This window comes from Xenopus tropicalis, chromosome 8 (assembly GCF_000004195.4).
Source record: "Xenopus tropicalis strain Nigerian chromosome 8, UCB_Xtro_10.0, whole genome shotgun sequence".
NCBI classification, from domain to species: domain Eukaryota; kingdom Metazoa; phylum Chordata; class Amphibia; order Anura; family Pipidae; genus Xenopus; species Xenopus tropicalis.
The window spans coordinates 63,408,896-63,422,824 of record NC_030684.2 but is presented as its reverse complement, the minus strand read 5'-3'; the positions used below and the strand labels follow the sequence as shown (position 1 = coordinate 63,422,824).

The 13,929-nt window shown below is 38.9% G+C and overlaps 1 protein-coding gene across 1 annotated transcript in view; it reads left to right on the top strand.

Moving 5' to 3' along the window:
• The window catches only part of LOC100488567 (connector enhancer of kinase suppressor of ras 2), a 276,323-nt gene that overhangs the window by 104,310 nt on the left and 158,084 nt on the right, over positions 1–13,929 (top strand). The window contains exon 2 of the mRNA XM_031891318.1: positions 718–881. Within this exon, the coding sequence (XP_031747178.1) occupies positions 718–881 (164 nt within the window). The remainder of the gene's footprint in view (positions 1–717; positions 882–13,929) is intronic.

The following is a 13,929-nucleotide window of genomic DNA, read 5'->3' as shown; positions in this document are numbered from 1 at the left end:
AAACCTTGCAATTCAAAGGGTGTTAAAGGAGAAGGAGAGGCTAGTAAAGAGTTAATCTCAAGCTGCAGGCATACCTTCAGTTGTCTCAATAGTGCCCTTAAGTCTCCCCATATTTCTCCTGTTCAGAAGATCAGAAGCCAAACAGGAAGAAAAAAACGCTGAGCTGTGTAAAGAAAGTTCCCATAATGCCTTACTCCTGCACAGACACCCAGACCAAGTGAACATGCTCAGTTAGTTAGACTATGAGTCAGCCTCCTGACAGAGCTCTGTAGCTTCAGTATTAGAAATCTGCTTAAGGGCTGTGACACACGGGGAGATTAGTCGCCTGCGCAACCAATCTCCCTGAAATACCATCCCACTGACTAGAATGTAAATCGCCGGTGGGATGGCATATGCGGGGCCGTGATTTTCCTAAGTCGCAGAAGTTGCCTTGAGAAGAAACTTCAGTGATTTCGGCGCCGCGTATGCCATCCCACCGCTGATTTACATTTTGGGGAGATTAGTTGGCTGCCGCCCACAAGGGAGATTTGTTGCGCGGCGACTAATCTCTCCGTTTGTCACAGCCCTAAATGGTTATACAAATATCTGCTCTGTCGCAGCATGCTTTATAGAAGAACTGTTGTTTTCCTCTCCCTTTTATAGAGAAGAACTTTTTTTTCTGTACCAGGTGTTTATTGATCTTAGCATAATGTTTCTTTTCTGGATTCTCCTTATCAGGGCTGGATGATTGCCTACAGCAGTACATCAAAAACTTTGAGAGGGAAAAGATCAATGGAGAGCAGTTGTTACACATCACGCATCAGGAGCTAGAGGAACTGGGTGTCACACGAATTGGTCACCAGGAACTGATCTTGGAAGCCGTTGATCTGCTGTGTGCTTTAGTAAGAACAGCCTTTTATCTCTCTTTTTCCTGCTAAATATAACATGTACAGTGTGCATTATCTTGGGGTTATTTTCAGTGAAAGGATCCGTTTTGTCAGAACAAACTGCAAACCTGTTTTCTGGGGGATTATATTGTGTAGATGGTTAATTTCAAACAAGCTTTAGTTAAAAAAAAGCTTGTTAAATTTGCTCCATAAAATATCTAATTTTTTCTTAATGCACATGTGCCAGATGGCTGCAAAAATGAGGCTTTCAAATGACAATAAAGAAAGCAATTGGGTGATTATTCTTGTTACTGTGTGTAAATGTCCCACAAAACCTGTATTCTCTGTACAGCTGATTGTCTCTTCTGCCATCTAATGCAGTATTAAGAGTCATTTAGGGAAGGTCGTCCTGGCAAAGGAAACCATTTTATTTAGACATTTCATGGCTTGTATAACATAACTCAGAAGAAACTGTTTTTAAATATTACAATACATTTACAATATGCAGAAGGTATGTGGGACTAAAATATATATATGTATATAAAAGCATAGTACTGCATCCAATGTTTTGAACACCGGGGGCATATTTATCATGCTGTGTAAAAAGTTGAGTAAAACATACCAGTGATGTTGCTCATAGCAGCCAATCAGATGATTTGCTTTGGTGTTCTGTTTAAATCTAATTGCTGATTGGTTGCCCTGGGCAACATCACCGGTAATGCTTTATTCCACTTTTTACACAGCACGATAAATATACCCCTTAACTGTGGTCTTTCTCAAGAGTAACAAACCAGACTGTAACCAATACAGACTCCTAAATAACCTCCCCCAAGTGTGAATGGTACCAAAAAAACGCTGCAAACAAACATGTGGAACCATGCATTAGAATAGAAAAAAAGCAAATGCCAGTGTAAAACAGAAAAAAACTATATACTGTACATACACAGAAACAGTTGTAAATAGAGTAGCTGTGTAACATTGTTTATAAACAGTGCATCTAATGTCTAGGATCGAAGATCGATGGAACTCCCACACATACTTTAGACTTAAACCAATGTAACAGCCAAGCACATCAAGTTTTAGAGCATTAATGAAGTCAAGTTTGTGCATTCGCCATTGTTTGTAAGCATCTCAGAGATAACATATTAGTGCACTGTATAGCGCACCATTTATGTGTGGTAAGTTCCAGCCACCTGGACCTGGAGTGGTTCACAGAAGAGTAGGTTGGTGTACCAGAGTCATTAACAGGTGGCTTCCCTAAACAGGGAAAATCTTGGTGTTCAACAAAAGTTCTTGCTAAACTGTAATAGTCAAGTATGTACAAAGTGATAAAGCTAGTCACATTTTCATCAGCTGGTGCCCAACTTGTTGCTAAGTTTACACATCTAGTGACCCACAGCAACCAACTGTATGTTTACAAACAAATGACCAATAAATGCTACCAGCTGATGTCTTGTTGTTAGCAACATAGATGAAGAGAGAACCAGTTTTAGAGTAGAGCTAAATAGAGTAGTTTTTAGAATTGAAATAAATAAATGAGTGCTACAGACTTGAAGATAGACAAATAATAAAGCAGAATATTTAGTTCCATGGATTCCCTGTTGCTGTCTCACCATATCATGATAACGCACCTTTTATAGTACAAGAAATATGGCTGCCCATAAGATGACATTTATGCAAAGGTCTTGTTCTCACAATAAGATTGTCAAATTAATGTAGCACAATGAATCAAAGCTAAAAAGGAAGAAGTCAAGGTCTTAAAGGACAAGTCATAGATCTGTGGTTATTCTTTTTATAGGAAGCTGTGTATGGAAGTCTATTTATAGTACTGTATTAGTGACATGTAATTTCGCTGTAGTAGGCTAAATATGAGCTGCAAACACTGTGGTAAATAATATTAGCTTCCTGAAAAAGCAACCCTACTGGGATCCAATTTGTTCTTGTACAAATAGGAAGTTGTAACGTTCCAGATAACAGAGAAAATACTCAGCTATTTCAGCTGCTGTACTGGCGTCCAAGGGCAACACCCCTGTGCAACTAAATATACCATCCTCTTTTACCCTTATATTCTGAGTCTCAGCCCACCTCTTCTCTTAGACGTAGAGTGCTTTCTGTCTCTTGCCATCAGGGTATGTGCTTTACATTCAAAACAATGGGTAGCCATATGATCCAACTGGAAGATATTTGGCAGGTAGGAAAGGAACAGTGTTTTTTTAAACATATTATTTCTCTATGTGGGATGGAGTACAACAGCCCAATGTCATGTAGCATCCATTTTAGGCCAAAATGTACTGTCTCAATAAAGCCTTTATTTACTGTTTCCATGGATATGGAACTCTCCATGAGGGGATGATGAGGATTATGGCCTTTCATACTCTTTCCTCAAGCCTTGCTCTTTGGTGTCAGGGTTTTTTTCTTTAGTTCAGTTCTATTTAATGAAGGCTAATTAGTTTGTGGTGTATGATGTATAGAGGGTTGGGTCAGGTGGGTTTCACATGACAGCTATACCACTCCCAAAGTAGTAATTTGTATAAAAAAGAACGACCATCTTTGACCATAAACCATCAGATCTGCCAGTGCCAGTAATTTAGTTCTCTAGCAAAACTCTAGCAGAAACACAATCGAATTGTTCCCAGTCTCTTTCCGTAGAATTGATGTTTGATATATTCCTGATAATATCCTATTTATAGATGAGGGTAGTGGGACTGAAAATTGTTATTGTGTATAAACACACTACAAATACAGTCCTAGGTTTGCTAAATATTATAACCACATTTTTTAAATGTATTAATTGTAAAGCATCTGCATATCTATATAGAATAAACTTTACAGTACTAATACAATACATGAACAATGACCAGTTATATCCTTTGAATGTTGTTATATATAATCTGTGCCCAATAGGGGTGTAGGTATACAAAAAATCTTGCCCTTGACAAGATTTGGAAATGTTATAGATTACAAGGTAATTACTAATTATGTGCAAGTGAAAAAAACACACAGTACATGGGGTGTATTTATTAACATTGGAGACAAACATCACAGGTGATGTTGCCCATAGCAACCAATCTGCAATTAGATATGAACAGTTACCTACAAGTTAGAAAACAAATGCAAAGATTGATTGGTTGTTATGGGCAACACCACTGGTGATGTTTGTGTCCAATGTTAATAAGGTATAGACCAGAAGAAGACAAAGTATCCATGGACAATGCTACAATCATAAAAGCAGTTGATGCACATACTGTAGTAAGTTGGGACACTAGAAATGAAATACCTTTCCATTGCTTTCAAATTATATGAAAAGGAAAGCCAAATGGAACTCCACTTGAAGGAATACCACTGATCACATAATACCAATGGCTGAGAATTGCACTGAAAGTAAGTCCCTCGCTATTCTTATCTAGTACCTGGGCACCCTAAGGCAATGGAAAGTGTTGGGATGAGTAACTAGAAAGCTTCATTTGGATACTATTTCTAGCAAAGCAGCGATTCCCAAAGTAAAGGGCCAATTTTAATGAAAGCCTGCTATTCTGCAGGAAGAAGGATTGGCATCTCATACAGCCTTAGTTTCTAACACTACTGCAATTCTGAATTGCCAGACCTGCTGCTGAAAAGGTTAATTTACTAAAACAAAAGCTCTACTTTCAGGGATTTCTGTGCACTCATTTTTCATTTACAGCCATCTGTTTCTGCTCTGGCGTTGTTATTTTGGACTAAAGAAATTCATGACCATTGCACAAAATAAATCATTTACAACCAAGAACTGAAACCCTGAGAGACTGGAAGCTAGAGGCTCTTTTCATAGTCATCACATTGTCAATTCTCACTAATAAATTACACATTGAGTTTGAGCCTTGGTAAAGGATTCTGTGGTGTTATACAAACACTAGAAATTGGCTTATCATGGTTATGGAGTACAAATGCTGTTAGGCAGATTGCTCTTGTGCCTAATAAATTAACACTTAAAATGAAGATGAAGTTTGAGTCATGTATTAAAGGGGCACTATCATTTACTCTGTAAAAAACTTTAAAGGGATATTGTAGTAAACACTTTGAAAACAACATTTTCCCCTTTTTGCTGGTTTAATTAAAAATGCTTGTATTTTCTTTTTTTTAAAAGGTTTTTATTTTCATTTTCTTTACAAACATAACATAAAAGCACATTTACATATACAGTGTATAATGCCATGACCGTATACAAGTATGCAATAGCAAGGACGGTTGGATACAGTGGACATTGCCTGATCTAGTTGCAGAGTCAAAGTTAGGGAGGAACTTTATTACCAGACATCCTGGTGTTATATCCTGAGATTCTCGCTAGAGTGTGCGTCTAACCAGGGAGACCATACATTCTCGAACTTATTTGGGCAGCCCCTAGCCAGATATGTCAGCCTAATAAGTGGGAGTCTAGAGTGGACCAGTTGTACCCATTGGTGGAGGTCGGGGGGGTGGGGGCTCATCCACTTCATTGTAATTACCTTTTTTGCGTAGAAGTATAGTGATCTGAGTAGCGTTTTAGTTTTATTCAGAGGGACTAAGTCTTCTATAAGTCCCAGGAGACATACCTCTGGGGACAAGATACCTGGAAAGGGGATTTGTTCATTTAAGTAGTTAGTTACATCTGTCCAATATTTAAATATTGTGGGGCAGGTCCAAATTAAATGAAAGAACCCGGCTTCTGTCATTTGGCATTTCGGGCAAGAGGCATGTTGGTTCTTCCCCATAACCTTTAAGCGCATTGGGGTGATATATGTTCTGTGTATTATTTTAAATTGGACCATCTTGTCCTTGGTGGATATCAGAAAGCTGTATAGATCATCTGTTACTTCTGCCCACTTGTCGTCATCGACCTATATATTTCCAAGTTTGCCTGATCTAGTTTCCCTTTTAGTTGGTCAAAGGATGGGAATATACCTTCTATTAGGAGATCTTGCAGGTGGCGGACTCCAAGTTTAGGCCAGTATTGAAAATCGGGGAGAAGTAGTAGGTGTTTGAAGTTGGAGTTCCTCCACAGTGGGGAACGGGGAGATGGCAGATGCATAAGTTTGGGGAATAGGGTCTTAGTGATTGCCCAAATTTTTTGTGGGACTTTAATAACTGGGGGAAGTCCTAGGGTGTCTTTAGCCTTTCTATAGGGGGCGTTTCTCAGGGCTTCCATAGACTCCGTGCACGAAGCCAGTAGTACTGTGAGGGGATTGTCCATCTCTTGGCTAAACCAACTGTGCAAGAACCATAGTTGTGAGGCATAGTAGTAATATTGTAGGTGAGGAAGGGCCAAACCCCCATTGTCTTGCGGGGCCATTAATGTACGTCTATTAATCCTGGGAGCTTTGTGCGCCCAGATGAAAGGGAAAAGGATTGAGTCAATGCGCTTGAATAGTTGTGGGGGAAGCCATACAGGAGCATGATGTAGGGCATATAGGAATTTGGGTAAGTATACCATTTTAAATAGATTTACTCTACCCCATATGGACAGAGGGAGACCTTCCCAAAGCCCGCTAATTTCTTTAAATTTGTGTATAATTGGGTCGATGTTTTTTGCAATATACACAGTAGGGTCTTGTGATATTATGATACCTAGGTATCTGAATTCCGTGACCCATTTCAGTCCCTGTATATCATCTCGCACTTGGGGGCCCTCAAGAGAAAAGAGGGTTGATTTAGTTTTGTTTATTTTCAGACCACTAAATGCTCCAAGGCTGTCTGCTAAGTTGATGGCGTTGGTAAGGGAGTCCCCGTGATCTGCAAGGAACAGAAGGACATCATCCGCGTAGAGGGCTATTTTTTCCTCTAGAAAAATGCTTGTATTTTCAACCAGTTTACACTAAAGTTTAACAATGATAAGCTCTGATCCTTGTTTAACAAGAAGGGACTCAGAACATCTTTCTATTAGGGTGGCCAGCAGCTCTGTCACATGTTTGAGGCAGGAGCCAATAGGTAATTAGTAGGTGTGTCTACAGAATGACACTCCTGCTATGGCTGCTGTTCTAACAATTCAACCTTATTGAATAAAAAAAAAGAAGCATATTAAACCCCTGCCTCCAAAGTTTGCTTATTTATTAAAACATTTGAATACAAAAAAACTCAATGGAATTAAACCTTGAGAAAAAGTGGAATGCATCATTTTCAATGGGTCCACAAACACATTTTTTTTTAAAAACTCAAATTAAGACACCGCATAAATTTTGACTAGGACAACTCATATTGACTTCTATATGAACTCGCAAGCTTCTAGATGCCAACGTTTTGGGTTTTTCAGATTTATCACGCTTACTAAATAGTGGACATTCGAGTTTTGGAAACCATAATCCAAATGTGGGAGTTTTGACTAAAAAAGGAAAAAAATTGAATTCAAATGTTGATAAATCACCCCCTAAATCTGGGTTAGAAAGTACTTATACCTTTATTTTAATCTGCTCCTGTTATTCCTCTAGCTTGGTCAGGTATTTGTTAAGTGGTAGCTCCACATCACATTTACTGTGACATATCTTGGAGGTTCTTGAAGTTCTCTTTCCTCCATGTCATTTTCACTTGGGTGTAATACAGCAGTGCCCAAAAACCCAAAAATGATGTCATTCATAGTTACATAGTTACATAGGGTTGAAAAAAGACCATTGTCCATCAAGTTCAACCCATACGAGTAAACCCAGCACACAACCTATACTAACCAATCTATACACTCACATACATAAACTATATATATACAACCAGTAATACTAACTGTAGATATTAGTATCACAATAGCCCTGGATATTCTGCTTGTTCAAAAACTCATCCAGGCCCCTCTTAAAGGCATTAACAGAGTCTGCCATTACCACATCACTAGGAAGGGCATTCCACAACCTCACTGCCCTCACCGTGAAAAACCACCTATGCTGCTTCAAATGGAAGCTCTGTTCCTCTAATCTAAAGGGGTGACCTCTGGTGCGCTGATTGTTTTTATGGGAAAAAAGAACATCCCCCAACTGCCTATAATCCCCTCTAATGTACTTGTACAGAGTAATCATGTCCCCTCGCAAGCGCCTCTTTTCCAGAGAAAACAACCCCAACCTCGACAGTCTAACCTCATAGTTTAAATCTTCCATCCCCTTTACCAGTTTAGTTGCACGTCTCTGCACTCTCTCCAGCTCATTAATATCCTTCTTAAGGACTGGAGCCCAAAACTGCACTGCATACTCAAGGTGAGGCCTTACCAGGGACCTATAAAGAGGCAAAAATATGTTCTCATCCCTTGAGTCAATGCCCTTTTTTATACAAGACAGCACTTTATTTGCTGTAGTAGCCACAGAATGACACTGCCTGGAATTGGACAACTTGTGATCTACAAAAACCCCTAGATCCTTCTCCATTAAGGATGCCCCCAACACACTACCATTCAGTAGATAGTTTGCATTTATATTATTTCTACCAAAGTGCATAACTTTGCACTTGTCAACATTGAACCTCATTTTCCAGTTTGCTGCCCAGTTTTCCAATTTTGTCAAATTGCTCTGCAAAGCGGCAGCATCCTGCATGGAACTTATAGTTTTGCACAATTTAGTGTCATCAGCAAAAATAGAAACAGTACTCTCTATGCCCACCTCCAGGTCATTAATAAACAAATTAAAAAGCAAAGGACCAAGGACTGACCCCTGCGGTACTCCACTAACCACACTGGCCCAATTAGAAAATGTTCCATTTACCACCACTCTTTGTACTCTATCCTTCAGCCAGTTCTCTATCCAATTACAAATATTATGTTCTAGGCCAATACTCCTCAATTTGATCATTAACCTTCTGTGAGGTACTGTATCAAACGCTTTAGCAAAATCTAAGTAGATGACATCAACTGCCATTCCAGCATCAAGGTTCCTGCTCACCTCCTCATAAAAGGCAACTAAATTAGTCTGGCAAGATCTGTTACGCATAAAACCATGCTGGCACAAACTAATAGTATTGTGAACTGCAATGTATTCAACTATCCTATCCCTTATTACCCCTTCCAGAAGCTTTCCTACTACTGATGTCAGACTAACAGGCCTATAGTTTTCAGGCTGAGAACGAGATCCCTTTTTAAATAACGGCACCACATTAGCAATCCGCCAGTCTCTCGGCACCATGCCAAACCTCCACGAATCCTGAAAAATTATGTGAAGAGGCTTGGCAATCACAGCGCTCAGCTCATTTAATACCCTGGGATGAATCCCATCCAGTCCTGGACCTTTGTTTACCTTTACATGTTCAAGTCTCTTTTGAATTTCCTCCTGAGTGACCCACGCGTCAGTAGCTAGATTACTAGTACTGGGTATATTAAAAGGGAAGCCTTCATTATCTGGCTCCTCAGATGTATAGACAGATGAAAAATAAGAGTTCAAAATTTCTGCTTTTTCCCCGTTCTCATCAACCAACGTACCCCCAATCTTTCATCCTGGTTTCTCTTGACAAAGGTATCCATAATCCACACTGCCAATTTAGAAAAGCAAGCCTAAAACCATAATATGTATAAGGGGCAGATTTGTCAAAATGTGAGTATAGAGTTCAATAAAAAGCACCCACATATTTATCCAATGGTGAGTTTTTAGAAGCGTATTTATGCAATGGTGAGTTCTAACCATTGATAAATACGCTTCTAAAATCCAATAAGAATGGATAGAACATGGGTGAGTTTTGTATTAAGCCCTAAACTCATATTTTGATAATTCTGCCCCTAAGTGTAATTTCTTTATAAATAGTTGATATCGTAAAAGCATTTTCTGACAAGCATTATGGGGGACAAGTGCCTGTGTAAAAAAGCATGACCCACTTTGACGCTGCCATGATTGGAATAGTGATAATAACTACTCCTGCATTCATCGTAACACAAAAGCCTAAATAATGGAGACATCTGATTTCTTAGAACCTTTCTATAATAAATACTGCATACCCATTCACTCTTCATTATACACACCCTGCTGAACAGCAACATAATATAGGAAAGAATATTTGATTGGTACTAATAGGAGGTTATGTAATAAAAGGCACTATGTTTGCCCAAGAGCAATAACCCATAGCAACCAATAAGATGCTGGCTTTTAAACAGGTGACCAAAATATTCTACCTGCTGATTGGTTGCTATGAGTTACTGCTCCTGGGCAAAGTTTATTACATAGGGGAAAGTCCCCAAAACTTCTAGGAAATACATTGCCTTCTGTGATTTCCTTCTGTGATCCTATTATTAAAAATGTTCCACATCACAGTATACCTTTATGGGACCACTATACCCTCAAATGTTTTACCAGAATTGTGCTTAGTACAGGGGAATAGCTCCACCAACATAAATGCATGGCATCTCCCTGTATAGGCAATAATATAAACCTAAAGGTTTAAACTGAAGGTATAATAATACACAACCCTGTATGGATTTCCTGCATGGTGTGTAAAGGTTATAGGGTATATATGATTGGTTGAACAATTGCTGTTCTCTCATAGGTATTGCTCTTTCAACTTGGATGGTTTTGGATATATAGATATACATTAATTATAATAATTGGCACAGATGTACAGGTAAAACACTTCTGGCATTAATCTAATGTGCATGGAATACTGTATTGTCAAATGTTAAGGATACAAGCCAGTATGGCCCTTTATTTTGGTACTACATAAATTGACAACTGACTTGTAATATTTGAATTTGGGGGCTGCATGCAGCTTTCTGTATGATTTATACTTTTTGTCTCACTGTTGCCTGTAGTTCCAGAGAATACTTAGCCACATCAACTGAATGGAGCTATAGAGTCACCAAAGAAAAGCAAATAACTTTCTGCTTCTGTTTTTCTCTACCATGGAGCTAGCGGTCTGTTTGTTGTAAGACAAAACATACAGAAGAACTCAGAGCACAGAAATACTGCAGTCTGTTACGCGATGCTTCCCTCACTGAATCTGAATCAGTGAATAACTAATAAAAATCAGTGAATAACTAAAAGATTAAATAATCCTCAACTTTATTATTTTATTGTAGAAAAACATAGCCACCACCACCACCAAAAGTACAAGGTTAACTCAGGATGTCAATAAAATGGAGAAACATGTCCCTTCTCCTCAAAACAGGGTAATCTGAATCACAATGTTTGGCCACCCAAGTAGTTCCCCATATTACAATTAAGGACTCATTTACTACCCTGTCCTTCCATCAGCACCCAAAGGATCAGGTCCTTGCATTCCAAAATAGAGCTCAAGGACCTTGCTTTCTTCGAAGGATACAGCACCTCATGTGTTCAGCAGTACTGTATTCACAAGGTGGGCAGGAGGGAGAAGGCATGTAGGTGTCTGCCATCTTGCAGGGTGCTAAGAGCTGCCTTGTGTTCAGTGGCAGGTCAGACCACAGCTATGCTGCAGACACAAGCACTAAGCCTGGGGCATCTGTAAATGAGGCCCTATATCTTAAGGTATGTGGCTCCTTAAGAAACACACACTTACAGAGAGGTGCATTCACATGCTCACACAGAAACAGTGGATATCCTTGTATCCTTTTAATTAAAGTAGAAGGTACATTATCTGATATCTGTTTGGTTACCAGCACTACAGAGTTACATAGAATGTTACATAGGATTACTTCTTTTTGTGCAAATGTGTCAGAAACATTGGAAATAAACAATTTCTGGCATTAATGAAATATTGTAGCACAATTTGGCCTAAACCAGTCATTTCTGTAACAGTGAGGATCGGTACGGGGATGTCTAGATGAGCTGTCATCTTCCCACTGATATGATAAATGCATCCAAGTATACTTTGCCGTGACCTACCAAGATGCCCATCTCCTTCATATGCAGTGAATCGGAAATGAGACATATTTTGACTTGAATCTGATCAGTCCAAATTCCAGAAATATGAGTTGAGAAAAATGGCTCTTCTGTTGGCAAAAGACATGCACTGCAATTTAAAAAGCTTTTTAAAGGGCAAGATACTATATAAAGAGCATACTTATTCACTGAGGGCTCAGTTATTTTGTCCTCTGACTGCTACAACATATCAAGATTTAGGAATTTTCAAGTGTAATCCAAACAAAATTCCCAAATCTGGCTTTGACTTTCCTTAAAAAATTTCTACAAAAAATGTGGCTGTTTGCAGCAGTAATATAACTGCTACACAGCTAGTGGTATATGCTAGTGGGAATATGGCTTTACATTGGGACAAGAGTGCAGCTAGAGTGCCAGTGACCTTTGTGCAAAATGTTTTGCAGGGTCCACATTTAACCTGCCCAAACCCCATGCCCTCAGTAATCTCCCACCGTCTTAAACAACACCCTTATTTGCAGTTATATCTTTTAGCCCAGTTCTCTTTATTGTGTGCAACAAATGCAGTAGCATCTCCTGCAACTACTATAGCAAGGCTCCTGTACTGGAGTCAGATGGCAGACTTCCTTGCACCATATACATTTTATCAAAAGTGTTCACACTTTCTGGGTAACTGCTTGTCAGCATAGGGAGTGCTGAGGTTCCAGGGCAAAACATGAAATGCCAATATGGGTAGACTGTTCTACTATATTTAGATGCAACCAATTGCCTATAAGGCATGTCATCTGTAATATCCTGAACACTTTGTTGATGACATGCTTCTGACTTGACCCCTGACAATAATGTACTCTCTTTGCACTCTACAGCTTTTTTACTAAGGGCAGCAAAGTAAATGAGATAATATACAATAATATATACAATAAAAGAATTGAAAGATGCAATCACTATGACTATGCACCATATCATTTTTGACTCCAATGCATTTGGTGCCAGAAAAAACAGCAATTGAGTTTGGCAAAATATAGGCAACATTTTGCAGTTTTGTGAATTTATACAGCTATTTCATTAATTTTTTTTGTGGGAAGTAAAACAAGGCAGTTTTGTTCATCACTAGTCACATGGGCTGCACAATGGTTTAGTGGTTAACATTGCTGCTGTATTGGAGTTCTGAGTTCAGTTCCATGCAACCACATCTGCAAAGACTTTGTATGTTCAACTTTTGTACGCATGGCTTTCCTATGGGTCTGGGATCTTTTCACAAACAATTGGGCACCTTAATTAGTTTGTGATTAAATTGATCCCACTATGTGTAAATGTGTTCTTGCTTATAGGAAAGTGGATTCAGGGTATCGATATTGATTCAGTCCACTTTTTTTTGTGGCTGCTCTGGGATAGACAATCTTGAAGGCTCAGACAGTAATAAATATTGATTTTGCTGGATTTGGATTCCATCAAAGTCAGAATGCCAGACTTCCTAGATCCAACCTTACTTCTGCCTCATAGTAGTAAACTGTTTGTATTTGTTGCAGTGCTTTTAGGTTTACTTCTAATACAAATATTTCAGTTCAGTATCTTCAAGTCACCCAACATGTATGTGTGTATATTTTGTTTACTTTGATGTACTTCTCATTCAGTTTTGTAAATTACTTATTGCATCTCTAGGCAGTGAAAGATGAGACTGAGAATATTTGATTAGAACTTGAGCCCGGGGGGGTTGAATCTCAGATAATAACTACATGCCACATGATATTTCCTGCATAATACTAAATTTACTTTTGTGCATTGTGACATGCTGTCTGCCTGTACTCGTAATCCCTTGGGGAAATTAGCTATGGTAGGCAGGTAAGCATATGATCTGAAGCATAGAGACAGGGACACAACATATTCTGGCAAAAACAGTCTTAAGTTCTATGAAAGTTGGAGGTGATTTTTTTTCCAGTTGCGGGCATTCAAGCATTTAACCATTTAACATTTGCTGTCCTCTGAACACAGGTTTTATGTTCCAAAAATGGATCATCTAGTAAGAATATCTTTGGTTTCTCCAAAGCAGTGGTTCAAGAAGGGTCCACAAATCTTTCCAGTAGTCTTCTAAACAGGACCATCCTCCTCACAGTCTCCAGCAAGTGGCAGAGGTATATGAGCATAGCATGGGGTCTAGTACCATTGGCTAGTTATTTTTTTATGTGTTAGAAAGGCAGTTCAGTTGCACATTAAACCGCTTTCATTAAAAGTACCTATGTCAAAATGCGCTCCTTGTAATTCCGTATTGTTGTGCTCCGTTCCTTCCTGCCTTCTGTTCTGAACAAGCG